Genomic DNA, 27,923 nt, shown 5'->3' on the forward strand with positions numbered 1-27,923 from the left:
CCCACGGGGAACCTGCTTTCTCCCTTTCCCTCTGCCTACTTGTGCTATGTCAAATAAAATCTAAATAAACAAAAATAAAGATTTTATTTAGAGAGAGAGAGCAGGGAGAAGAGTAGACGGGAGGGGTGAAGAGGGGGAAAGACTCTCCAGCAGACTCTGCCTTGAGTGCAGAGCCTGACCCCACCACCCTGAGATAATGACCTGAGCCGAAACCAAGAATCAGACACTTTACTGACTGAACCATCCAGGTGCCTCCACCAGTGTTCTCCACCAATATAATACAAGAGCAAATTGGAGTAAGACACCTGGCATGACCACACCCTCATTGTGGAGGTCACGGCCCTACCGGGCTGCAGGCTCACAGTGTAACGAGCACCAACAGATCAAAGCTCAATGTGCATGCAATGCGTCTACTTCGGAGACTGCCACTTAGTGCCATACAGGTCTCAGAGCCGTCCTCCGCCTACCTAACGACTCCAACCAGCATGCCTTTAATGAGCCCATCACTGCTGGGGGCCAGCTCAAATGCCAGACAAGAGCCGACGCAGAGCCCATCAAGGCGGCAGGTCTACTGGTCAGGAAACAATCCTAGGTACGATTCCTGGTTTTACCGTCAGCAGTCTGCTCGTTATGGTTATGAGAGGAGCCTGCCAGCTTGAGTTCTGATGGTATGATCAGGGCACTTCTCTGCATTTGGGCTAAATCAGTTTTCAAAGTGATCTGTGTGTGAGCCCCAGGGTCTGGGAGTAGATGCTTTTTATCTGTTCTACATTCCGATCTTTCCGGCTATCATGTGTTTTGAAGGGTTCTATTTGCTAGAAGCAAGGGAAACCAACCAACCAAACCTGAAAGCAGGACTGACCTTCTGGTGCCTAAAACCTTATAAACATTAGAATAACCTATCTCCTTGTTGCTACTCTAACTCATTTATTCTCTTGCCTTGTAAATGAGTCAGGAGCAAGGAGACGGCGCTTTGTCCTGGTTTCAAAATTTTAACCGTATTAATCTAGCTCATTCCTCAGGTATTTTCTGAATAAAACAATCATATAAACCTCCAATCTGTGGCCACTTCAAGGACACAATCCTCTGCCTTCAGCAAGGCATGCGGAGTAGGGACAGGAGCCACATGTGGCCCCAGAAAGCCACTGCTCCCTCCACACCAGCTAATGTCTGCTCGGTGCCCTCCCGGCCAGGACCCTCCTAACTTGCCCTTTTACCTTTAGCACACTCTGTTTCGACACTAGATTTAATATGCCCAGGAATTACTATACAAAATGTAGTTTCAGACATTCCAAAGACAAAGTACTCCAGGGCCAATGATTATCAAGAATTACTTGTTCGACTCTTGGAGCTTAGAGGGACTCTTAGAGGGACGGTTTCCCTGCTGGCATCCCCTCACCCCAGCCCCCACACCAAGGGAAATACCAGATTTGAAGACACCATGGCACTGGAGCTCACAAGGTTTAACTCAAGCAAAAAAAAAAAAAAAAAGACAACAAAAACCCACTAATAACAGAGCTTATTCTGCACAATTAGTAAAGAAAGACACCAAACCATTTAAACATAATTTATGTACATTTATGGCTTTATACAATAATAGCAAAGATTGTTCTTGTGTCTGTAAGTACATCAGCATCATCAGGCACTTCTCAGAGAGTCTCGGAACAGGAACATGGAATCCGCACTGTTACTGAACTCGAGTAGTGAAATGCGGGAGGGCGTGGCCGCGTCCTGACCGACTCCTCTGGCCACCTGGCCACCATGCCAGGCTGTGCGCACCACCCTCGAGGAGGAGGCCAAGAGTAATGCAAGGCTGTTTTGTTTGCATAAACCACATAGCATTTTTTAATGAATGATTACTCCCAAACCAAAACCACAAGAGAAACTTCCCATTTAGAAGTCAGTTATAAATTAAGCACTCTTAAGAGCTGAATGTGAGAATTTCAAGTAAGTCTGGGGGAGGGAGAGTGGTGTTGGGGACATATACCCAGCAGTTGTTGAACAAGTCCAAATTGTATAACTTTTGGAAACTTTCTTTTTCTTTCCCGTTTTAAGTGTCCTTCTCCTCTTCTTGGTACGTTCCATTGATTTACTGCCCACTGGGATACAACATTTGCTAATCAATTTAGACTGTCAGTTTGTTGAAGCGGAACTTTGCAAGTAATGCGTCTATTATCTAAATATATTCCATACGTCTATATTACGGAAACAATACTTTATATTTAAAATATCAGAATAGCTCTATAATACAATATGCTTTTAATAACAGTACAAACCAGAGGAAATAAATCAAACAAGGCTGCATAGGTGGTATCATTTGCACATTTCACAAAGCAATCATGTACAATAACTGATATACTAATTACTCCAGAAAGTCAGTATTCGTACAGAAAAAGAATTACCAGAGGTCACATGATGTTTGTTTTCAAAATAGACAAGGTGCCTTTCACTGGACTTCACTGTACCCCAGAGAGATACCCAAGACTCATGTCAGAATCTCGACACAAAGAAAAAATTGGAAGGAAGGAAAAAAAGATATTTACATAGACTCAGGAGGAAGAAACATCTTTTTAAAAGTTACTCTAGGATGTAGTAAGATTTTAAGAGTGATTTTCGCTGTAGTTGCCTCTTTAATGAACAAATGGGGGACTCTAAGGCTTGTTGTATGAGGAGGGCACAAGAGGAGGAAAGAAGGTGGACACGTCAACAGGATTGGGAACCCAAGGACTCTGGCACCAACGAGTTCTATCACATACGCAGAAGGCACTGCTTAGAGGAACGATAGTTTCCAAAACCAGACATATTTTGGAGTGGCCAACCGTGAAGATGGCTGGAGAGGAGGCTGTTCAATGAATTTTCAAAATAGTAGAAGTCACAGTGGAAAGCTTACAATAGAGCTGGCCTCGCATAGGAAATCTTTCAGGAACAATTGTGTTCTTGTTAAACATGTAGGAAAAACCAAGCCAACAGATCTGCGATTCACATGCAAGACAAAGCAAGTGTGATCCAGGCTAAGTACACAGAAAGAAATCAGAGCCCTCTCAAAAAGGCAAGAGGAACACTTTTGTACACCTGCTCCTTTTATTGTGCTGATTTAGGGCATTCCACATGACTTGAAAATACTGATGGGATGCAAAGCCAATTAACCTGGTCTGTCAGCTATAGGTAACTGCAAAATATTAAAACATAATGACACAGAATTATAGCTGAGGTTGCTAAAGGCTAAAGAAATTCTCCAATTTCTAACTTACACTAAGAGCTTTGAAAATAAATTCAAGAACAACTTATAGCTGGTTTGTCGGGTTTTCCAATTAATGGCCCCGATTTTTTAACAAGCTCTAGTCCCTTTGGTAGCCATCTGCACTCAGGGACACAAAGTGTTCTGCACATCAGTAAAGCCCTATTTTAAATTTTCCTCCTTCTACCTAAAATTTCCACAGTGTGCTACGTAATCTGCAGGACAGAAGGGAGGGAGGGATAAAGTGTGTGAGTCTTAACATAATCCTTAGAGGCAGAGCTACAAAACCAACCTCCACCTACACCAAAATAAAAGCACAGAAGGATGAGGGGAAACATTTGGTGAAGCTCAGCACAGAAAGGTTAGGTTGACCCCAACTCCCAGTTCTGAGAGAGGAGCACGAGCACGATTTTAGACGCAAGACTCCCTTTCTGAGCCACAGACATCATCACGAGGCCCCTCGGAAGCAACTGAAGGAACACAGCACACAGGCATCTATCACAGGACTCAATGCTCTGCATGCACTTAGTTCACGGGAAAACAGGAGCAGACGGGAGCTTTTTCAAATACATACATTAAAAAAAAAACGTATTAAGTTCTCCTAGACATGAAACGCAAATGTCTGTAACTATACATCGCTCTCCTGCCAAAACAGAGCCCGAAACGTTGAGTATGCAAGTACTAATTACAATGATTTTAAGATTAGTCAGAAACACCGCGTAGCATCCTGAAGTGTACAAACCAGTTAAACACGTATAAAATTAGTACTAATCCAGTTAGAAATACGAAATGAAAATTATGGATGCTGCCTCAAATATCTGGGATTCCACAAATTTACAAGCAGACTATGTAACAAAGTAGACTCTAGTTTTAAGAAAACATTACAGTTCAGTATCTATTCCAAAATGATCTCAAGTCCCAACGATAACATCAAAAATCGCTTATCTGGAAATTAGAACCATTTAAATGTTTGTACAAATTTGCAAATAACAAGATAAACAAACAAAAAAAATAGAAAAGACCTGTACAAGGCTGGCATTTAATCTGCTCCCCCCCCCCAAAAAAGGTGTTTGACAAGTCCATGAATTCAGCAGACTGATAACAGGCTATCGGTTCTCATGTGAATTGTGTGGCTGTGTGAACAGGCCCAAAGCTGTTCCACGGAGGCCCAGGATGGAGAGCTTGGTTCTCTGTGGTTCATCTGTTCAGCGGAACACAGGTAGTACAAACGAAAGTCTAACTTATCAAAGACATGAGACCATCACAGTATTACAAAAAGAGTATAAACTTTCCTTGGACCAAATGGATATATTAAAAAACAAAAACAAACAAACAAAAAAAAAACCCAAAAAACACACAAATACAATTCTGTAGCTACTGTTTATGTACAAAACTTGAAAGCACACCAGGGTTCAAACGTCTTTTCTGCAATTATATGGTGTAGTGAGTTTGGCACTTCATTGTAATGAAATTTCCAATGGCACAGTCCTTATCTACAGCAGCACAGAACCTGCAAACATCGGGCAGACATCCTGTACAGGAAAAGTGTCTTCGCTGCCAAGTCTGACGAAAGGAAAAAAGAAACTTTTTTTTTTTTTTTTTTTTTTAAATCAAGAAATGAAAAGGAGGGGTGAAGGACATCTTTGGACTGCTTCTCTCAGTTCCTGCTGTCAGACACTCTGAAGCACTTTTAAGTGTAGCCTAGAAAAAACACACAATGAAAATACAGCCAAATTAAAATCAATTCAATTTAACATATTAGAGTGACAGACATGCTTGGGGGTGAGGGGAAGCTAGAGCTTTCTCAACAGCTCCAACATCATTCGGGGTGGGGGGGGCATTCAACTTAAGAAAAAACTGCAGTAGTTGTTTGTATCAAACACATTCACTTATTGAAGAGCTACTAAAAAGATGCAGCCATCTAACTGTCAGAAGAAAATCTTTAAAGCAGTCAAAGGAAGCTTCCCTATGCTTTAAAAAAAATTTTTTTTTTTTTGAGCTGTGAAAAGGGCAGAGAGCGCATGATAAAAGATGCCTCTCTGCAAGGAACAGCCAGCTGACTTCAGAGGAGGCCTAGCTGTGGAAGATATATGTCAAGCTACTGTGTTCCTCTCTTTCAAGCTCTGGCTTCAGAACGTTTTTTGATAGTGGGGTGATCTTACCTGTTCGAAACTCACTCTTAGCCTGACACCCAGCTATGTGTCGTCGTCTTGACGCTGTGTGGGAAGCTTTGGTTGGGCAACACATTGTCAAAGTTAAAATCCAAAGTATCTCCATCCATGAGGTCATTCCGAATGATGGACTCCATGTCACAGTCCAAGCGCTCAATAAACATGCCGTCCAAGTCACTGGGGAGCTTCTCCTGGTGGAGAATGCCCATTCTGCCATAGCCATTGCAGCTGCTCATGGAGGAGTAGGCCCCCAGGGTGTTCATCTGCATGGGGTGGGACAGAGGCACTGGTAAAGCTGTCTTCACTGGGGCCAAACGGTTCATACCCGAGGTGTGGGGCATGGTGTTGACCGCGTGGGGCAAGGCACGCCCATTAACTGCAGATGTTGGTTGGCTATGTCCAGGGTGGGTATGGGAGCTGGGGTTCATCATTTTGTTATGAGATGCCTGGCTGCCATAGGTTGACATGACCGAATTAGGGGCAATCAACACATTCTGACCAAGGACCCGGCTGTTGGGTTGGGCGACCCCAGGATCAACTGCTGTCATAATGTCATTATGGGGAGGAGAGTCAGAAGTAAGCAACTCCTTCAAGAGTCCCGGCGCACAGTTATACTGATTCATACCTCCATAGCTCGATTTGTTGTCCTGAAGTGTTTGCATAGGCATTTGGGGCAAAGGGTTCATGCTGGACTGGCCATATGTATATTTTTGGTAGTTTGGACTGGGTGAATTCAGACTGGTGTTTGGTGGTGCAAATGAGTAGCATGGTGTCTGCTGCATCATGGTGCCAGGTGAAGACTGGGTGGAAACAGTTAATGGCGTTGGTGATGAGAGAAGGTTGAGATTATCCAAAAGATTTTCCATATTTTCAGGATTGCTTATCTCAGACAGACTTGGTAGGGTAGATGCCATCTTTGCAGCAGATGGCGGGTACACCATAGAATGCACATCCCCATCTCCAAGATCATCCTGTTCGGTCATAATGGGAGAAAGTCTCCCACTAATAGTACTAGCATTTGAGCTAGTCCGAGGGCGAAATGTACTCCAGTTATCAAAGTCATCGTTGCTGTGAGAGCCAGGACTCGCGGGCCACTTAGAAAACTGAGATCCTGGGCTGTCCCCAGCACCCTCCTGGCCAGACTGGAGGGATGCTTTCTTCTTAGCAGCCCGCCCCCGGCTCTTAGCAAATTTACTGTTGTTGTCCATGGAAGCAGCTCTTCTCCGGGGGGATTTTCCACTCTTGCCTCCCTCTGGATTGAGCATCCACCAAGAACTTTTTCCAGTTCCTTCATTCTGCACACGAATGAACTTGCTGTGTAGGGACAGATTATGGCGAATTGAATTCTGTAAAGCAAAACATTACGTTAGAAACACAATACTTCTCCAGTTGGAATACCTACTGGAATACCTATATCCAGTATAGGTAGACAAGTAAGACAAGCAAAAAAAAAATTTCAGGTTTGTGGTACAGATTTCAATCCATACAATCATATGGGTTCTGAACTTCACTATAAAAGAGCTCAAACCAGTACAAGAGAAACAGTATCTTATCTTAAAAGCAGCATGTGCATCTTACTGTAATGAGGGGACAAAATTAAATAAGCACTATTATAGACATCTTTTCTACAGCTATATTTTATAAGGCAATTACACGAACTGGTTTTAAAGCCACTTAAGTTTCTGCTTGGCTACAGTGCTATGCAAATAGCACTCTGTAACTAAGTGCTATCAAAAACCCTTCCCGTTCTATCGCCCCTAAAACTACTGCCAGTTCTCTTCAGACGGCACATATGCCATTTACACAAGTGAGAAGTTTTATATTACTGGGCCCACATGATTATGGAAAAGAAAGAAGTGAAGCAGGGTATATTCTTAGTTAAGAATTAAAAGCCTGAAAACTAGTAAGACCTAAATTCCTTTCTACTTTTCAAGTCCATTCGGCAAATATAGGTGAACATAAGACAAACAGGATCGTATTTCTTATTTTAGAAAGTTGAACTGCCAAAAAGAGGGAGAATTTAAATTTCAGTGTTGTTCACCAGCGCCCTCCTCCCGAAAACAACCAGTAGTACATGCCAACTAACTGAATGTCAGTCACTGCATCGGAGGTCAAGCTCTGTCCAAACAGACCCCCTGGGTCAGGGAGAAGTGGCAGCAGTACAAAGCGCCATGCTTCAGCCGCTAAGTACAGGGGCTCCAGGGTTAAATCGTGCCACGGGTATGCTTAACACAATTAGTAAAGAAAATCAACTTGACTTTGGGAGACTGCTTGGCCCCTAGATGTCTTAGGCTTCCTTATCTATAAAACAGAGATAAAAAATAAACCCATTCAGGGCTATACGAGAGATTGAATGACAGAGTTTATAAAATGTCTGATGGTGCCTGGCACATGGTAAGCAGTCCCCAAGAAGTAGGTACCAGATCCCAACTTTGGGGGCTCAAGGATATTGCCAATCTGAACCCTGCTCCCCTCTTCCAATTCACTGGGGGTGTAAGTTGGAGCTTAGTTGTAAGGCAAGCATACACCTACAACTCCAAACATACAGGAGAGGCCAGAGACCATCTCAAGCTTGGGCAAAAGCACCAAAGTCAGGCTGCAAACAATGAAGCCCCAATCTGATTCCTCTAATGGACGCGTGGTGAGACTGCCAGCACCTGGGGAGCCCCTGGGACATATGGAAAAGGAACAATGGGTTCCAAAGGAAGGACTCCAAGGGTCTCCTATCCCTTGTTTTAGAGCTTTTTGATCTCCATACCAAACAGGGCACACAGCAGACCCTTCCTAGCTGCTCATTCAGCAGCCTCTGTCATCAGGGCCCTGAGCTCAGGTCCAGGAGCAGGATTCTGGGGGTCCTAGACACCTAGGAGCAGGGCCTTGTGCGTGACTTCCAAGCCTTCCCTGGCACCCTCTGCCAACCGCGAACAAGGCTTAGCAGACTGAGCCCCCTGGACCTCTTGTGGCCCCTCTCCCCGACCACAAGAAGGCTCTGGCTGGATTGTGGTCAGCTGGGGATGCAGCCACAATGTCCACATCCTTCTGCCACCCATATGGGATGTAGATGCTTGAGTGCCCATCACTGTGCCAGAAGCGCAGCAGGATGAGGCAAGGCTTCAACAAAAACGATGAGTTCAAGTTCCTTCTTATTAAAAAGAGACTAGAAACAGAAAAGAAAAGTAAGTCTCCCTTTCTAAAAAGAGATGCGAAAGTCTGAGTAGAGTAAGGCCGGACAGCCAGGGCTGATCCCTATTTCAAAATGCCCTCTGACCCTCTGTACTACATTCCACCCAAGAATTGCAACAGAGCAGTGACATGACAAGCCCTTCTGCCAGTGTATACCGTGAGTGCGGGGCAGACACGGGGCTTCTGGGCTGGATGCCGGGGTAAGTGTGCAAGTGGGTGGCAGCCAGTCTCTTTTGTTCTCTAGACTTTCCCCTTTCTTCCCATCTCCTGACCTATCCCCAACTCCAGCTAAGCTCTGAGGAAGACTTTAAGTACATAAGGACCCCTAAAAGAGGCCAAGGACTACATTTCTACAATGGTCTATTTTATTCCCAAAGAGTCTCCAAATCCTACAGAGGTATCTTAAATACACACACCTATGTATGCTCCAAGAGCCACAGCCTCATCTCCGGGGCCCACCAACACCAGCACACTAAGTTCTAAATCCGTCCTGAAGGAAGGGGGGGGGGGGCGGCATGTAGACCTGGAAGGGAGCCAAGTGCTCCGCCCCTGTGACATGTTCTATAGGGTGGAAGTCTGGACGTTTGCACAATATTCCATCATGACTATCTTGTTTTTGGAACACAACAGACACACAGATAAGCCACACAGAAATCTCTGGAGGAGAGGAAGCTTGACTCCTGTCCTTGTCACATTTAGTTAATGATAAAGGGGGAAGATCCTCCCAGATAACAGCTTCCTGGCTGTCTGCACTGCCTGAGAGGGTGGTGCAGCCCTCCAACACACAAGATAATTACACCAGGTCATTGGGACTGCAATTAGGGGACATTTTTAACAAGACTGCAGAATGTGTAATGATGAAATCTTTAAAAAGTTTGGAAAGCATTCAACTAACTCAGGTGGGACATACACTAACTCATTACTAAGACTCAGACCTACTTCCCCCCGCCAAAAAGGGGGTCCACAGCAATCCCCTACTTATCAAAACATCACGCTCCATATTTTCTAAGAGGACATTTCAGGTCGCTCTTTGAGTAACAGAGCTGTCTTCTAACTTTGCCAACAATTAGAAAAATTTTTTTTCCAAACAGGAAAAGGTTTGCTGTGCAGGGCTTGTTACAAAAATTCCTGTTTTTCATACAGCCAGTGGGGCTCTGGTGGAGGGGGCGGGGGCGGCCAATAAGTAAAGCTTGTAAAATGTGTGCTGCTATTAACAGTATTATGTCTGCAGATCCCTGTGGGACACAGCCATGGCTGCGGGAACCATAGTGCTCCCGTGAACCATGCAGCACAGCCACACATGGCTGCCGGTGGAGCTACTCAGTTCTTTTTTTTTTTTTTTTTAAATATTTTATTTATTTATTTGACAGAGAGAGAGGTCACAAGTAGGCAGAGAGGCAGGCAGAGAGAGAGGGAGAAACAGACTCCCCACTGAGCAGAGAGCCCGATGCGGGGCTTGATCCCAGGACCCTGGGACCATGACCTGAGCCGAAGGCAGAGACTTAAACCACTGAGCCACCCAGGCACCCCCAGCTACTCAGTTCTGATGAACGAAACAGTATCCAAGGAACGAGGCAGGCTGTGGAGACAGAAAACTCAGGCATTGCAAGCCACTTACCCAAATCCCGAGTTTTTACATGATGCCATTCGGCACCCCACCCCCCGCCCAAAGACACATCAGCAAATTTCCTCTCCACCAGCTGTATTTCCCTGCAGCCTGGGCTTTTTACTAATGCTGAGCTGGATTTCCTCTGCACATACCCTCTCCCCAGCCTGCTCCCCCGACTGTGCCCCAAACAAGGCAGCATGCTCTTCTTGGGAAGTCCCACCTGAGACCTGAGGAACCCAGTGGGTCGCGTCGGGGGCAGGAGCAATTGCACAAGGTATGCATTCACTTGTTCGGCCTGTTTCTGACTCCCAGGTGCTCGATTTCATGAGCTCTATGGATTCCAAGCTGCTTAAAGGCCAAGGGCTGAAGGATGGTTTTATTTCCTAACCTGAAAGCCCCTAGAAGATGCTCCGTGCATGTGCACGCAAAAATACACATGCTCCACACACAAGACAAACTCAATGCGTATCTGTTGACAGTCATCCCAAACCCATCACAGGGAAGATGTAATGTCTTACACATCTTTACCCATCTGTCCATGCACCGATTCACGCCAATTAACATTTGCTGGGACCTATGTTGTGCTAGGTGCAAGAAAGGGCAAGAGAAGGCATTAGGCAGAGTCTGCCCTCTAGGTGTTTTATGATCTATGATCTACCTGGGGCAAGAACAAGTCCACCTGAACAGCCACGTGGGACAAAAAATGATGCACAAACAACTGTCCAGGCGCACTGACATTGTCCTGCCAATGGTCACCACCACCCAACCTCCTCCAACTGCTCTCTCAGCCCACACGTCCCTCTCTTCTGGAACCATCCCATTCTAAGGCTCTCTGACACAGGACCTTGTTTACTCACCACAATTACGATTCTGCTATGTGTGGTCCCTTGAGGGAGGGCCTGGCTCCCCACTACACTGTAAGCTGCATGAGCTCGGGCCCTGGTCTGTCTTCTCATACACTGTATCCTCACAGCTCCATCACCAAGAGGCACTCAAGTATCTGTTGAATGGATTAATAGGTTCTGCGTTTACAGGGCTGTTGTCGGGATGAAATGAGATAACACATGTAAAGTGCTTACCTCAATCAGTGCTAGCTGCCGTTATTATTAGGATAATGGTACCTACATTGGTCTTATTTATGATCATACCTTGCACTGTTGCCACTAACATAAGACTTTTATATGTAAGGTACTGAAAACATAGACCAATTTGGGGTAAGAGCTACGATGTTTTCTCTTGTACTAGATAGTGTCTCGAGTGCTGTGGACAGGTGTCAGTAAGGAAGGAATTCAGAAACCAAAGCTGGTCCATTACTACCCTAGACAGCAAGTGTCACGAGAACCCTGAAGTCTTCTCAAAGGTGTGGACACCGAGCCTTGCATGTGGGCATCATACACGGCTGTGGGCTCGCCACACTCTGGGCTAAACCAGCCTGTGATGGGGGGGAGCGGTGGCAGGGATTACACGGGTCACAGGCCACTGTCCACAGACCACAGTCTGGTATCTCCTCGGGGGTGGTTATGACTGAGCCCTGCTGGTCCTCTGCCTCCCTGGCTGGAATTAAGCTAGGCTCTGAGGTTGGCCCCTAGAGACCCTGAGGACACAGGACAGGAATTGCCCCTCCCTAGGATGCTCCCAACCCTCTGTCAAAAGCAGTGATCAGAGAGTCACTGAAGCACAAGCAAAAAGAAATCTTCACACCTTTCATCTACTTCTAAGTTTTTTATTCATTTTAAATCTGTATTTGCAAATATGTTACATAATGTATGCAATGTATTGTTATACTACACATTAATAAATGGTACATTGGAGAGCATATGTGATTTTTACAAAAACATTTAGACACTCCTAGTCTATTATAGTAGGCTTCTAGTCTACCAGAAGCCTGAACAAAGAAAATCTAGGGAGCAGACCAGCTCCAGAGTCAAGTCTAGCAAACTGTTTGGCCCCCCCAGACCTGGGTTGAAGAAACGGTCTAGTCTAGCCCTTGGTCTGCATCCCCCCACCGCCCCTGCCCTGCCCCGCCCTGGGCTCCATCCTGACCACTTCTCTGTACCCTAGACCCTCATCATCCTGAATTCTGCCGTCTGACTTAGGCTGGCTCCATCTAGCCTATCCACTGGTGTGTGTGGAGACCGGGCTCTTGCCATCACTCTACTTTTTTTCCTGCTTGGCAGTTCTAAGACTACTCTGGTCTTTGTGTTTAACCAAAATATAAAACGAAACCATCAACTTAAGTTGGCCTTCATACTTTATGTCTGAATTTTACTTTATACACAACTCATCTGGGGGACGCCTGGGTGGCTCAGTTGGTTGGGCGGCTGCCTTCGGCTCAGGTCATGATCCCGGTGTCCTGGGATCGAGTCCCACATCGGGTTCCTTGCTGGGCAGGGAGCCTGCTTCTCCCTCTTCCTCTGCCTGCTACTCTGTCTGCCTATGTTCGTTCTCTCTCTCTCTGACAAATAAATAAATAAATAAAATCTTTTTAAATAAATAAATAAATAAAACTTCATCTGGGGGCGCCTGGGTGTGGCTCAATGGGTTAAGCCTCTGCCTTCAGCTCAGGTCATGATCTCAGGGTCCTGGGATTCATTGGGCTCTCTGCTAAGCAGGGAGCCTGCTACCCACCCCCCACTGCCTGCCTCTCTGTCTACTTGTGCTCACGCGCTCTCTCTCTCTGTCAAATAATAAATAAAATCTTTAAAAAAAAAAAAAAAGCCCTCATCTGATCCCACACTTGGAAGATCGTTATAAGGCAGATATTACTGAACCTGTCTTAGAAACGGGAAAACTGAGGCTCAGAAAATGAACTGACCAACTAGGATGCAGACCAAGGTCTCATGAGTTTGCATGTAGCACTGCTGCCAGCCAGAAGACCCACCTCCTTGGCTCCTCCACCAGTAAGCAGCAGCAAAAGAACATACTTAAGACTAAGGTTATATGAATGTATCTTGAGGGAGTGAAAATAATTCTGCTTACAAAGACTAGTTTACAAAACTAATTTTCTGCCTCACTGGATAATAGATTTACAAACTATGATTTGCTTTCATTCTAATGGGTTACGCTTCATGGCAGAAAAGCATAGCAGCTAAGTGTGAACTTCAGGTACCAAGCAGCACCCTGGGGAAAGCGTGTGTAAGGAGGCTGTGGGGACCCACAGGAAAATGGAAAGGCCCCAGGGGCCCCTGCAGCCTAGAACTGCCCATCACCCTGCCACAGGGTGGGTGTGAGCAGCAGTCACCAAGTCAAACAAAAAGAACTTCAAACTAAGACACTGGAACACATGACTAAATGAACTTGTTGTTCTAGAAATTCTAGAAATTCTTTCAAAATGCTAGGCAAACTAGATTTTTCCAAAAGCATTTTATCTAATTTCTGTGAACTCTGCCAATGCATGTAATTGTTCTGTAGACTCCCAGCATGAACTTGCCTCCCTCCTCCTGCTTCCTCTCTTTTACACCATCTCTTCCTGCACTTCTACGAGTGAAAACAAACTAAGGAGAAAGTCGGAATAATCTGTATTCAACAGAGTTCCCATTAGAGTTGCTAATAAAACAACTTTGTAAAATAATCCATTTTGCCTGCAAACAGAGGGAAAACATGTGACCGTTTGCCAACTGTTCTTTTTACAAGTGACGTCAATAGACACGCTATCAATAGCCAGCATATAGATTCAACTTTGAAAAGTGTTGTAATAAAAGATCTGCTGTGAATAGCTAATCTGCATGCTTACACATTAGGCTCCAGCAGCCTTCAGCTCTTCTTCCAAAGGCTGATATCACTGCCCAGGAACCTATCCTTCTTGCCTGGACACCAACGATCCCATAGGCCACTGTCCCCCGGGGTCTGCACTGAGGAGGACTCAGGCGTCTCCAGTAAGCCCAGGGCTGTGAAGAAAGGACTCACAGCCTCATAGTATTTGCAAACTAGAAGGCACTGGGAATGTCATCCGGCCCCATTTCACATTAGGGAAAGGAGAGTTCAGAAAGATTAAAATGCAGATGAAAAATTTATGAGTGTTCATTTACAAAAAGCAGAAGCACATGGGGCTTTACTCCAAGAAGAAATGTAGAACAAGTATGAAGAACGTGCACCGTTCTTCCCCTAGCCAAGCCAATTCTTAGCTATAGATTCTCAAATGGCTACAGATACGCATTTAGCTCTAAACAGCTTTCTCTGACTCAAATCATTCCAAAGAAGGAAAATATGACTACATTAGAGAATCTCCAGCAAAAAAAAAAGCATGTGGGAGATTATGCTCTCATGTAAAACAACACCAAAAAGACAAATGTAAGAACTCATGAGCACCCTGAGAAGTTTCACGTTTGCGGGGAAGCACACAGAAGGGCAGAACCCAGGGTCAGGCTGACTACCGGTCCATCCTGAGTGAGTGCCTTGATCTCACTAAGCCTCAGTCTCAGTCTTGCCATTTGTGAAACAGTGATAACACAGGACTGTCACACAGGATGCTTAGGGACTGAACAGCAGCATGTGTATAGAAAGCACTTAGTGCACCCCTGGACACAAAGCTGAGGAAATAAAGGTTGGCTATTTTGTGATAGGAAGCAAAGGGATATATAAACAGGAATTTTAAAGCTATCATGAATGGTTACAACTTGATTAAAAGCCATTCATCACAAACTTCCTGTTTAACAGGCTGCCAGCCTTCCTCAGACTTGTTTCCATGTCCTTACAACTGAACTATAATCCTTCTCTTACAGAAAAATTATTTTCGTCTCTTAAGATTTTAAATGCAAAAATGTGATTGTTGGGGCACCTGGGTGGCTCAGTAGATTAAAGCCTCTGCCTTCAGCTCAGGTCATGATCCCGGTGTCCTGGGATCAAGCCCTACACCGGGCTGTCTGCTCAGCGGGGAGCCTGCTTACCCCCCTCTCTCTGCCTGCTTGTGATCTCTGTCAAATAAAAAAAAAAAAAAAATTGTGATTGTTTAGTGTGTTCTTGTTGGCTTTTTGGATAACCTACATCAGAACACATGTGTGCCCAAGGGGTTGTTCAAGAAGGAGACAGACCAGGGCGCCTGGGTGGCTCAGTGGGTTAAGCCGCTGCCTTCCGCTCAGGTCATGATCTCAGGGTCCTGAGATCGAGTCCCGCATCGGGCTCTCTGCTCAGCAGGGGGCCTGCTTCCCTCTCTCTCTGCCTGCCTCTCTGCCTAGTTGTGATCTCTTTCTGTCAAGTAAACAAATAAAATCTTTAAAAAAAAAAAAGGAAAAAAAAAGAAGGAGACAGACCAGCTGACTGGTGACAGCTTATATTTAGGAGGGCAATTATTAGAACAGTGCTCTTTCTCATTTCTTCTCACACTGGTGAGAAATGGTGGTCTTACCACCATTTACTTTGCTGAGAAGAAACCCTATAACAGCCCTTTAGAGGTGGGGGATTTCACAAACACACTGCAGGACAAAATATTCTGTAAAAAGGTAAGCTACAAGTGAATGGGACCACAGTACTTATAAACAATGAGGGAAGACAGGCACCCCCAGCCTTGAAGGAAGGACAAGAAGAAACCTTGCAATGCAGAAAACAGATGATGATCCGAGGATGTAAGACGATGCTTGCCTGATCTTTGACAAGCTCTCATATTAGTCAAAGCCTAAATATTTCAGAATAACATGCCAGCCAATAACCTCAATGGTTTAGGATTTAAGAACAAATCTTCAGGGATAGAACAGAAAATTTACTTAATGATAACAAAACTCTCACAAGCTTTGATTTTTCAGAAGGTCATAATCAAAAGAAGCAAGTGCTTCCCCTTGCTGTGTCCTACAGCAAAACCCCATATCAAAGAAAGCTACTAACTTAGGAAGAAAGGATAAAGCCCTTAATTTTCAGAACGTGAAAGGAAAGTCTTTCCTGTACCATTTAATGCCTATGTCTTACATACTATCAGAAACTAGGAATTCCAAAACACAAAACTCCAAAAAAATCCAGGTAAGATTGAAACCTTAGCTATAGCTAATAGATACAAGCATCTTTCCTTCCGTTCCAGATCATGGGGTGTTTATCTTAATCACTCTCCCTCTAGGACTTCCATAAAAGTTGCTAATGTGGATCCCTATTTTAAGTCTAGAAAACAGAAACTACCTCAGGCTGTCATACACTTAGGCCAGATCACCACAAAACCCAACAAGGCCACTCTCAAGTGTGTGTCATCAACCCTGGCTAATTAGGTCCCAGTGGTGGATAGAGAGAGACTAAATTTCATTTAGCTAGAGTTCTCTTAAGTGTGTGCGTGTGTGTGTCTTTAAGGGATCTGTAGGCTAACTAAGGATTTCAATGTGGAGCTTGTTTCTCTCAGGACTAATTTCGTTTCTGTGCAGCGTGTAGGCATAGCTGGCAACCCTTTAACCCACCTCCTCCCTCAGGGAGACATACAGACCAGGCTCTGCCAAGTCCACAGCAGAGAGCTTCAACTCCCCACCCTACACATTTAGGTGACCTAAAGGAGCCCATCCTTTCTGAAACTTTTCTGTTTTCAAGATTGGTCTCTGAGCGCAGTGTGGAGCCCAACCAGGGGCTCAGTCTAATGACCCTGAGATCATGACCTGAGCAGAAATCTAGAGTCAGATGCTTGACTGAACCATCCAGGTGCTCCTGAAACTCCAATTTAATTGTCCGCTCAGAATATGGACTTCTTGCTGCTGTTGCCTATGACTGCCTCAGACACATAGGGCCTCAGACACCAAAGCGTAATGTTAAGAAGAAATTCATTTGTTGCTGAAGTGATCCTGCTGTTTCCTAATTAAACTTTTTGTCCATTTTATAGGCCATACCGTTTTTCTCATCCTCAGTGGCTTTACAAATGCTCTGCTTTACAACGCAATTAACTACCTCCGTATTTGGCTACCAGAGTAAGGTAAAATAAAAACAAAGAACACTTTAGAAGTTATTTTCTTCTGATAAATAACTCAGATTAGGCATAAAATGAAAATAGCACAAACAGTTTGATCAATTTTCAAGTTTTCTAAAGTTATTAAAGGACCAAAGTGAATGTTAAAATATATTGTTGAGCTTATATTGGAGTCCATCCAATCTGCTCATGTTAGGTGAAATGTTTATTCTGGTTATGTGCCCCAACTCTTGGCAAGAGCCGGTGAAAAACTTTATGAACTGAATATAAATTCAAAGGCAAGAACACCGAAACTTTGAAGGATTAAAATCTCTAGAATAGGGCACCTGGGTGGCTCAGTCAGTTAAGAGTCTGCCTTCAGCTCAGATCATGATCTCAGGGTCCTGGGATTGAGCCCTACATCAGGGCTCTCTGCTCGGTGGGAAGCCCACTTCTCCCTCTTCCTGCCGCTCCCCCTGCTTCTGCTCTGTCAAATAAATAAATAAAATCTTCTAAAATAAAATAAAAGCTCTAGGACATCATCCCATCCATAGAATGCACGATCTAGAATTGTTTTTCACCCTAAATATGTTCACTGCCTGGAAAATCTAGGGAAGAATGAATCCACTGAATGCATAATCTATCTACCCAAGAACTGCTACTCTTAGTGCACAGAATTTAGAAGTATGAAGTCAAAGTCTTTTTTCCATTTTGGAACTCAAATATCACAAATCCAGATTACAAAAAGAATGGAAAGAAACTGCAAAAATACAATATTCTGAATTATATATTATCTGCAAAAAGAAAATAGCTTGCTTGCCCAATACTCTGGCTAAGGGGCCTAAAGCAACAATGATTTGTGAATGCTAAGCATATATTATTTTCTGTTTGGGGCCACCTCCCAAAAACTCTTGTCCCAAATCAAATAGCTATTAAAAAAAAAAAAAAAAAAATCACCGGCTGACTTAATACCAAAACCTAATAGCAAAACCATCTGGGCCCTTCTGCTTCATGATAAAATAAAATCTCCCCTGCCATGGGAGACTGGGCCCAAGCCAGGGCTGTTTCCAAGCATCCTGTAGATATCCGGATGCAATTCAGCAAGCAGACCACATGCTGCATAACAGCCCTATCAGGTCCAGATTCCAGAGAGGAGAGAAATCCAGGCAAGACAAAAAGGATCCCAAACCACCTGAGGACCCCCACCCGAGCAATCAGCAAACCTTTACATCTGCAAAGTTTTCCTTGCATTAAATCTTTTACTCTAATGCACACTTTCAACTCATATCCTCTTTGGAAACATGAACACAGCAGCTAAGAATTAAAAGTACAAGACTGTGTTTATAAATCTCCAAAGACAAAAACCTCACAGCTACTTCTAGTAGTAATAAATATCATGTTTAGGAAGGCATTATCTTTTAAAATGCACTAACTACACATAATGCTCATTTGTTGTTTTTAGCTGAGAAAGCAAAAGGAGAATTTTGTACAGTTAGCTCTATCTTGAACACTTAAGAGAGAAACCAGCAAAGGGAAATGAATAAATGAACCACTTCCTAGGGTGATTCAAACCAGTGGAAAACTAGAACTTCTCACCTGAGCCCAAAGTTGGTGATATACCTTAAACTCCTCTTTGGAACTCCGTGCTCCCTGTTCTCAGTCTGAACTCCCTCCAAAAGGGAATTATTAGCAACCATCATGCCTGGAATCTTGCACACAGTACAAATGCTTTGCATCTCTCCCAAGCTACTGCACTTAAGGATACTGAACCATGGCTAGGATCTATACCACAATTTATTTATGTAGTATATTCAGGATGCCCTTTCCTCCACTTAATCTTTAAGAATTATGTATTTGCCAATAAGAATCAGTATTAAGGGTCTTCCCACAGGGCAGGTCCTGTAACTGGGTCCAAGTTAGGTCACGGACTCCAAAGGTTGATCTGACATGACAGGTCAGATGGTGCCCCAGGGCCTCGCCACTATATCACCCAAAGTAGCACTGTGATGACTGAGCACATGTTTGGAAACCATGAAGAATATTCAAAATATAAAAGATACTAACAACTTCCACCGCACGAGAGAATCCTTCTGTAACTTGATATTCCAGAACAGAAGTAATAAGGTTTTCTAGAAGTTGTCACTCCTGTTATCATGGATACTTAACTACAAGCAGTGACATCGATCTAACAGACAGCTTGAGCATGTCACCTCCTCTCAAAGTCACTCTTCTCTAAACCAATGGCAGTCTCTTTCTTTGGTATTAATTTTTTATAACTGAGAAAAGCAATTCAGTCAAATTCTCTTTTTTAAAATGTTTTATTTGTCAGAGAGAGAGAGAGAGGGAGGGAAGAGTGCATGTGGGGGGACGAGGCAGAGGGAAAAGGAGGCCACCACTAAGCAAGGAGCCTGGTGCAGGGCCCTGGGATCATGACCTGATCTAAAGGCAGACACTTAACTGCCTGAGTCACCCAGCATCCCAATCTAGTCAAATTCTGACAACCTAGTTAAGATTGTAATGGATAGTTTAGAATTGCTATCAAATTGAACAAAGTAAAGTTTGAAATAATCATTCTTCAGTGCAACCCTAGCCCCAGAAGATAAATATTTCATTTTAACCATTTTTCAAGTCCACAATACATTTCTATTAAACAATTCATGGAGATAAACACCAATATATTGGATAACCATTTCAGTCCTCAAAGTAGCTATACATTAAACCAGAGTATCACACAATTTTAGAACAAAACCTAGTTTTCTAGATTGGGTTATGTGTGTGTTTGCGCACACACACACCTGACTGTTCTAAAAAGACCATAGGATGAATCAGGGTTGGGATAGAACATGCTCAGTCAATCCCAGCCCACCGTCAGGGGAGCGGGGGGCACCGTGTACCAAGAAGGAAGGATCTCACAGGACCTGATGTCAGCCATTTTTATTGGAATACAAACAAAAGATAAAATTTTACCTTTGTTTTGAAACTGGGAAATCCATCCAAAATTAATCAAGAAATTGAGCAAAGCCTAGATGAAATCAGTCTAATGCAAAGCATTTAAATCTACTGACAATCTCAGAAATTTATTTATTTACATTCACATTTCAGTTTGAAACTTGGCCAAACTAAAAAGCAACCAATGGAATTTTCATTCAACAATATTCTATTAAGCACCTACTGCATACCAAGTCCTATGGAAACAATAAAGTAGCATGAGCTTTCCTGTTTCCTGTATATATATTTGTATACGTGTATGTGTATGTATATGTGTGTATGTATATATGGGCAACAACACAACAAAGGAGCATTCGGACTGCTGAATAAAAAGGGAAAGGGATTCTTAATGTGAGGGCAGAGCATGAATCAAAGTTGACAGCATACTGTGGGGTAGCTAAGAACATGTGTTCTAAAACCAGAAACCTGGACTCAATCCAGTTGCCACCATATACCGCATGTGGACTCCTATGCAAGTGACACACACCTTACCGTATTTATCTTATTGAGTCACTGTACTGAATGTTCAGTATGTGCAAAGTGTCCAGTAAGTATCAGCTAAGTAATATTTTTGAGAAAAAATATTTTAAAGCACTAACAGAACATGTCTAGAGAAGTCAGAAGAATGAGTTCAAACACAGAAAGAGGGGAAAATGGTGGGAAATTACTTTTAAAAAAGACTAGGAGCAGGACACGAGATGGCTCAGTTGTTAGGCATCTGCCTTCGGCTCAGGTCATGATCCCAAGGTCCTCAGATGGAGGCCCACGTCCAGCTCCCTGCTCAGAAGGAAGCTTGCTTCTCCCTCCCCCACTTCCCCTGCTTCTGTTCCCTCTCTCGCTGTGTCTGTCAAGTAAGTAAGTAAAATCTTTAAAAAAAAAACAAAAAACTAGGAGCCAGGAGCTTGTTGTATTGCATCCAACATGTAATAAAGAGCAGACAAAAGATCAGAATAAATATGACGTGGAATCTGGAGTAAAGTACCAACCTACCTCCCTCCAAGATGGTGGGAGGGAAGAGTCTGTATCCTGCTTGGAAAGTAGAGGCTTCTTTGTCCAAAAACGTAAATATGTGTGGGTGCCCATATTTTAATGTGCATATATACTTTTGTTGCTAAGCAGAAGCCTCTCAGGGAGGTGCCATTTCAGCACCATTCTTCCCCACCCCAAGAGGTGTCCATGGTTCCATCCGCTAAGGGGACACGGCCACAGCTCTCGTGGAGAGACCCGTGCACAAAGCCAGCCTCACAGCTGCCATCCTTGGAACCCAATGTATCGGAAAATGATGGAGTTTTACACTCAAGCAGCTGTGTGGCTTTTGTCTCATGACTTGAATGCTACTTGGTTGTTCTGGAACTCATGGCATAATCTCTGATTTTTTTCCTAGTCACAGGAGGGCAGGAACATTTGTTTTCAAAACAAATTTTAAAACTCTCCCTTCGTGAAGTCCAGTGTGTTTTCATAATTTCATCCATCGTTCACAACATTTGGCATTCAAATTCCATTCTCACTTTTTCAAAGGTTTATTTTTGTTTCTTGAGGTCATTGTCTGGGCTCAACCATAACATCTTTCAGATTGTTTTGAACTGCTAAGGGGAAATTAAGGGAAATAATGCCCTACAATGTAACCACGAACTGTTTGACATAAATATGGATAAAGCTACAACAAATTATTCACTAGTTAAGTCAGTGTTCTGGTGCGGGTACATGAAATCCAGGGCCCCAAATGGCCCACTATAGCTGACCACAGTGATGGGACGGTAAGCCCAGATGGCATCTGGCTCCCCAACTGTCCCCACACAACACTCCCTCCCACCCTCATGGAAGGCACCACACACACACGCACAAAGGAAAAAGGTCTAAATTTGGGGAACTTATTATTTACTAGCTGATTATCCCATCAGAATTTGATTGTAAAAGCACATGATGGAGGGCATAAACCCTACCACCCTGGGCCAATCCCACAGACTTTTTCTTCTTCCATGACAAAGATGCCCAAGCCTCTACCTGCCTCCTGCCTCCTTTCCTTTCTGTCCCAAAGTAAATTAGTGCCACCCAATTTACAATCAGGTTGACAAGTCACAACGTCACTAGCAAACAAACAACAGCAGACAGTGGAAATATTTTATAAAATGTAGGTCACACAGTGTCTTGCATTCTCTCATCACTTGTCCAGAGGGACAGCTAAAGGCCACTTGCTGGGAGGAAGATCACGCCTTAGGTTGTTAACTTTCCCATCTACTTCACAGCACCTTCTCCCAGTCAATCCTCCTACTGGATCATTTTACTATCCAGACCAAAACAAAACCAAACAAAACACTTGCAATTAATTCAGAGTTTCTATTTTCTGATTTAAAAATACTACTGTACTATAACTTTTGATCTACACTCAATTCTGGAACAGTTTAGGATAAAAGCAGGTAGATTCTCTGCTATTAGGAAGGAAACAGAAAAAGGGGGGGAAAATCAGGGGCACCTGGGTGGCTCAGTGGGTTAATAAGCCCCTGCCTTCAGGTCAGGTCATGATCTCAGGGTCCCTGGATAAAGCCCTGCATTCCCACATTGGGCTCTCTGCTCAGCAAGGAGCCTACTTCCCACCCTCCCCGCCCCCCCACATCTCTGCCTACTTGTGATCTCTGTCAAATAAATGAATAAATAAAATATTTAAAGAAGAAAAAGAAAGAAAAAAGTCAAGAGTGATATCCAAGATCAGTTTTAAGAAGCTGGACTTGCTTCCTTGGTCTGAGATTTCAATGCAAAATAATCCTTCATTTCTCCCTGGTTGGAACAACTCACTTCAAAATAAAGGAGTTTTGTTAGAAGTTCTGCTTCTGCTGAAAGGAAGGAGCAAAGCGGATTAATGAGATGCTGCAGAATCTGCCACTTGCACCTTTATCATCACCCCCCAACATTAGCCAATCCAGTAAGAGTAACAAGTGCAAAGTTGACTATTAAATATTAAAGAAAGCTGGGGGTAGGCGTGTCGATGCAGTTGGCTTCATACGGGGAATGTGCCTTGTCAAACGTGTGCCAAGATGCAGCAGCACGCTGTTCTGGGTCCAGATTTCTTAAGTCCATCCTTGCCAACAGTGCAGCTGTCAGGCAGGTTACAGTTCATGGATCTTTACCTGACAACCCAGACAAGTGGTCCCAGAATGCTGATCCCGTTGATTAAGAACCCTCCTCCGTGAAGCTCCTCCAGAACTGCTGACCAGGACGTGATCACAAGGATTCCCCGTGGCCTGCCTCCTACTCCACCCCCAGGGCAGTCTTCACTCCCCACCATCATCCCAATCACTGCCCATGTAACAGCATCCCCTGGATGTTCCCTCCAGGTCCCTGCAGATTAAATTTTCCTCTAACCACTGAGGTCTCCTGGCACACTTCTAAAGTAAGCCCAGGACCAAGAAGCACAGTGAAGCATCCTGAATATGAGCTCCAACAACCATGATTCCTCTCAAGGTGAAAAGAGCTCACTGAGGGCATACAGTTCGGACATGTGGTCACAAAAATTCTTCACACTAATACACAAAGCAAAGCAAAAAGCACCCTCCAGTACACTTTTTGTTTGGTAGATGCGGTAACACATACCCTGCCCTACACACACACACACACACACACACACACACCCCTACCCCGATGATTCTTGACAGACTCTGCTGTGAAACCAATGTTTAGTGGCACACACTTTGAAAAATGCTGCCCCAATGGCAAGACGGTGGTGAAAAGGAAGACCTAAGTCTAACTCTTTGCATGTAGCACTTGGAACACATTTTATATCCTGTGTGTCTCAGCTTTCTTGTCTACAAAGTGGAAAAAATAATGCTTTTCCTAACTGCCTTTCGTAACTATCCATTATGAAAAGGCATAATGGATACCACTGCTTCAAAAAGCATAAACTAAGTACTACCCATTTGTGAGATTTTAGGATTGTGCCCAGGGCAGAAGGGGACACTAATACGAAGCTGGAGAGCTGCCCCCAAACTTCCTACCAAAGAACCAGCTCTCCCAGTTACCCTGGAAAGCCCAGGTGCACTGTGAACCATACCTCTTATTCTTGGAGGAATGAAGGAGACACCGACTGTCCAACCAGGTCAGACTGCTCTGTGTGAAGCGGGTCTTGCGTAGACCCCTCCCCCAAACATCACACAGTTAAGAGTCAGCAACAGTGTCTTCAAAATACACAAGGCAGGGGTGCCTGGGTGACTCAGTTGGTTGAGTGTCTGCCTTTGGCTCAGGTCATGGTCAGGTCAGTCATACCCACGGTGGTATCCCTGCTCAGCAGGGAGTCTGCCTCCTCTCCCCCTGCACATTCTCTCTCTCATAAATAAAATCTTTAAAAAAATACAGAAGGCAGAGCTACCAGGGAAGAAGAATGGGCCCACTCTCATTTCATTTCCAAATCTCTTCCATCTCCCTAAATGCTTTTGTGAGAGAAGAGACAGACAAGACACAGGAAGCAGAAGAGAAAGGAAGAGGAACGGAGGACTGTAGCAGGCTGATTTGCTTGGAAGACAGCTGAATGAAACTAGTAACAAAGAATCCTTAGAGTTCTCCTGGGTCAGGAAAACACTCTTTTGGCTGGGACACCATTCCTCACACTGTTAAGAACTCTGATGTGAGCAGAGGGGAACAGAACCTGCACACGGTCTCTCCTATGAGCACAGCGAGTAGCGGAACTGGTGTCGAAACAGACTGGGCAAAAATAGTGACTAGAACTGGAAAGTCTGCATACAACATTTGACAAAGAATGTCAATTATGACGTCCCTGAAACCTCTAGTGCATGCTTTTATTAGAATCTGTAGCTAATACAAATGGTGCTCTTCATTGCCAGTTACGTAAGATCTGCATCGTCAAGTATTTCTTTTACAAGGTATTTTAATGAATATAATGATGTTGTCTCTGGATGGGCAAGGTTATGGGGATTTTCACTTTCTAGTTTACCTTTACATGTTATCTTTTTTGCCACTGTTAAAAGAAAGAGCCTGTATAACTTTTATAATCGGAATAAAGCTACTTCCTTTGGGGGGTAGGAGTGGAGGACAAATAAAATACTTAGGCCTATTCTTTCAGGCATTCATTCAAAAAATAAAAATAACATGTTAACACTGATTTCCTATCAAGTGCCAGGACCTGTATCAATGTGATAAACACACACACACACACACTCAAATAAAATGAAGTTCACAAACCATACATATCCTAAGATTTTTGTTTTTCCAGGAAACAATAGTTCTTTCCTTAAGCAGGAAGCGGAAAAAACAATACTGTTACACAAAACTGGTAGGGTACAGTGGTTGAGGAACATGGGCTTGTTATCAGACAAACCTGGATTCTAACCCAGTCTTGGGACTTAGCAAATGTGTGACCTTGGCTGAGTCACTTAACCTCTCCATGCTTCAAAGGCCTCATCTGCAAAGTGGGCATAATACTTGCCACTACAACACAGGTTTTTATAAGGATTAAAATTAGATAATCGCACAAAGCGCTTATAAGTACAAAATGTCAAGCAAATGTCTCCTCTCTGACTACAGGCAAAGGCTACACTTCATCTGACCTCACGTTGCCTCCCCGCACAAATTCGAAAAGCACCCAGTGCTGATTTGTTCTTTTAGGCAAAATACATCCAGGGTACTGGGTCTTTATGTTTATCCAACCATTATTAGCAGTAGCAACAAAAGATGCTGCCATTTCAAGGTGAAAGTCATCCAGGGCACAATCAAGCAAAATAAGTTCAGCCAGAAGCTCAAACACACATGGCTTCAAAACAACCTCTCCTGCACCTCTTAGCGCTCATGCACACACAGCGAATGCTTCAGTTAGGAAGACATGGGCATTCCTGCATTAAGGCCAGGAGAGCATATTGGGAGAAATAACAAGAATGACAACATTAAATCAAATGCTAGGGCACTTTCTTGGAGAATACAAGAATACAGAAGAGGATTTAGGCTTTCCACTGAAAAGTGTAGCCAGATTGGTGATCCCTTCCCTTATCTTAGACCCTGAAGAGAACTGCTTGAAGGCAAAAAGGTGAACAAAAACAGAGCACAACCTTCCCACTTGTTGCTGAAACGCATTCCTCCACCTTTGAAAAGATACTCATGATGGCTTGCAGAGGGCTGCCCTCAAACGAGAGAGTACAAATTGCGTTTAAATTGGGAAACCAGCTGCTCCTTGATCAGTCATCCTTTTATCAACAACAGAACTTTAATTAGCCCCCATCTGCTTCCTGTTTTATGCCGCAAATCTTAACTTTCACCTGTTTGGACCAAACTGCAGTAACTATACCCACAGTAAATAAAAGCAATTAAATTTTCATACAACGTGCAATTAATTCTCATTAAGCTCATATTGGGTTATTCAAAATAGTGCATAATTCAAATCAACTATTTTCCCATAAATAACAATGTTCTATACTAAAAATTCAACAGAAACTCTCTCCCACCCACATCTTCTTGAATTTTTTCCATTAAGAAGGTTTTCAAGCTGTCTGGCTTCAATTTCCTGATTTTACTGTTAAGTATGCGGTCATGTCAGGTCATGTAACAACAATGGATAAATCTCAAAAACATAATGCTGACTTTAAAAAAATCAAGTTGCAGAATGATACCTATGTTAACTGACAACATTTATGTAAATGTAGGGAGGGGGAGGCAGTAATAGGTGTTCCTCTATAGGGTAGATGGACCTGCATGGATCAGCCCAGCCAGGAGGCAGACTTCTTGAAGGAAAGGGACCCTCCAAGCCAAGAAGACTTAGGCAAGATGACTGACATTTATTAAAACCTGGCAGGGTCACATGGGTGCTAATTATGTCAGCCTCTGTGCTTTCCTATATGTTTAAAATAGTTCAGGGGCGCCTGGGTGGCTCAGTGGATTAAAGCCTCTGCCTTCCGCTCAGGTCATGGTCCCAGGGTCCTGGGATTGAGCCCCACATCGGGCTCTCTGCTCAGTGGGGAGCCTGCTTCCCTTCCTCTCTCTGCCTGCCTCTCTGCCTACTTGTGATCTGTCAAATAAACAAATAAAATCTTTAAAATAGGGACGCCTGGGGGGCTCAGTGGGTTAAAGCCTCTGCCTTCTGCTCAGGTCATGATCTTGGGGTCCTGGGATTGAGCCCTGCATCAGGCTCTCTGCTCAGCAGGGAGCCTGCTTCCCTTCCTCTCTCTCTGCCTGCCTTTCTGTCTACTTGTGATCTCTGTCTGTCAAAAGAATAAATAAAATCTTTAAAAAATATATATATTTTTTTAAAAAATCTTTAAAACAAACAAACAAATAAATAAATAAAATAGTTCATAAAGCTTTAAGATCAAGACAAATGGAGGATGGCCAGCAGCCATCAAGGGAAGGAGAGCCCCACCACACAGGCACACATCCATCTGACTGCCTGGGTTTGAAAGGCTCCCCAAATGATTCTCATGCCATCCCCAAACTCATCCCTTGAGAAAGGCTGAGTAACAATCCACTCTCAAAAGCAGGGACCCTACTCACTCATCTCGAAACTGCCCACACTCACCTATCTAGTTGATACCTGAGATGTAAATATTATTTGAATAAATCAACAGATAAGCAGAAGAGGATTCTTTGTCCTATTATTATCTAGCTCAATAACCAAACACATTAAGTCAATTTTCCTCTCCTGAAGGAGTCTGAACAGAAGAGTCGTTATCACTCCAAACCAATAATCAGAATCTTCTAGAAAGCATGCTGAAAACAGAAACACTTAAACCTCTTGTCTCAGGGGCTGGGATTCAACAGGTAATGAACTCAACAGGACCAGGAACCTGTATTAAAATACGCACCAGGTTTGGAAACAAATGGACTAGCTTAATGACCAACCTTCCTTTCAGTTCTGATATTCTAAGAAAATAACTCAACTGTGTTATTTCATAT

At 43.7% G+C, this 27,923-nt stretch overlaps 1 protein-coding gene across 1 annotated transcript in view; it reads right to left on the reverse strand.

The window, feature by feature from the left end:
• Positions 1-1,054: 1,054 nt before the first annotated feature.
• FOXO1 (forkhead box O1) overlaps positions 1,055-27,923 on the reverse strand; it is a 98,200-nt gene continuing 71,331 nt past the window's right edge. The window contains exons 2-3 of the mRNA XM_045978211.1: positions 5,401-6,755; positions 1,055-4,939 (exon numbers count right to left, since the gene is read on the reverse strand). Coding sequence (XP_045834167.1) covers positions 5,418-6,755 — 1,338 coding nt within the window. The 3' untranslated portion in view covers positions 1,055-4,939; positions 5,401-5,417. The remainder of the gene's footprint in view (positions 4,940-5,400; positions 6,756-27,923) is intronic.

Source organism: Meles meles, chromosome 14 (genome assembly GCF_922984935.1).
Source record: "Meles meles chromosome 14, mMelMel3.1 paternal haplotype, whole genome shotgun sequence".
In the NCBI taxonomy this organism is placed as follows: Eukaryota; Metazoa; Chordata; class Mammalia; order Carnivora; family Mustelidae; genus Meles; species Meles meles.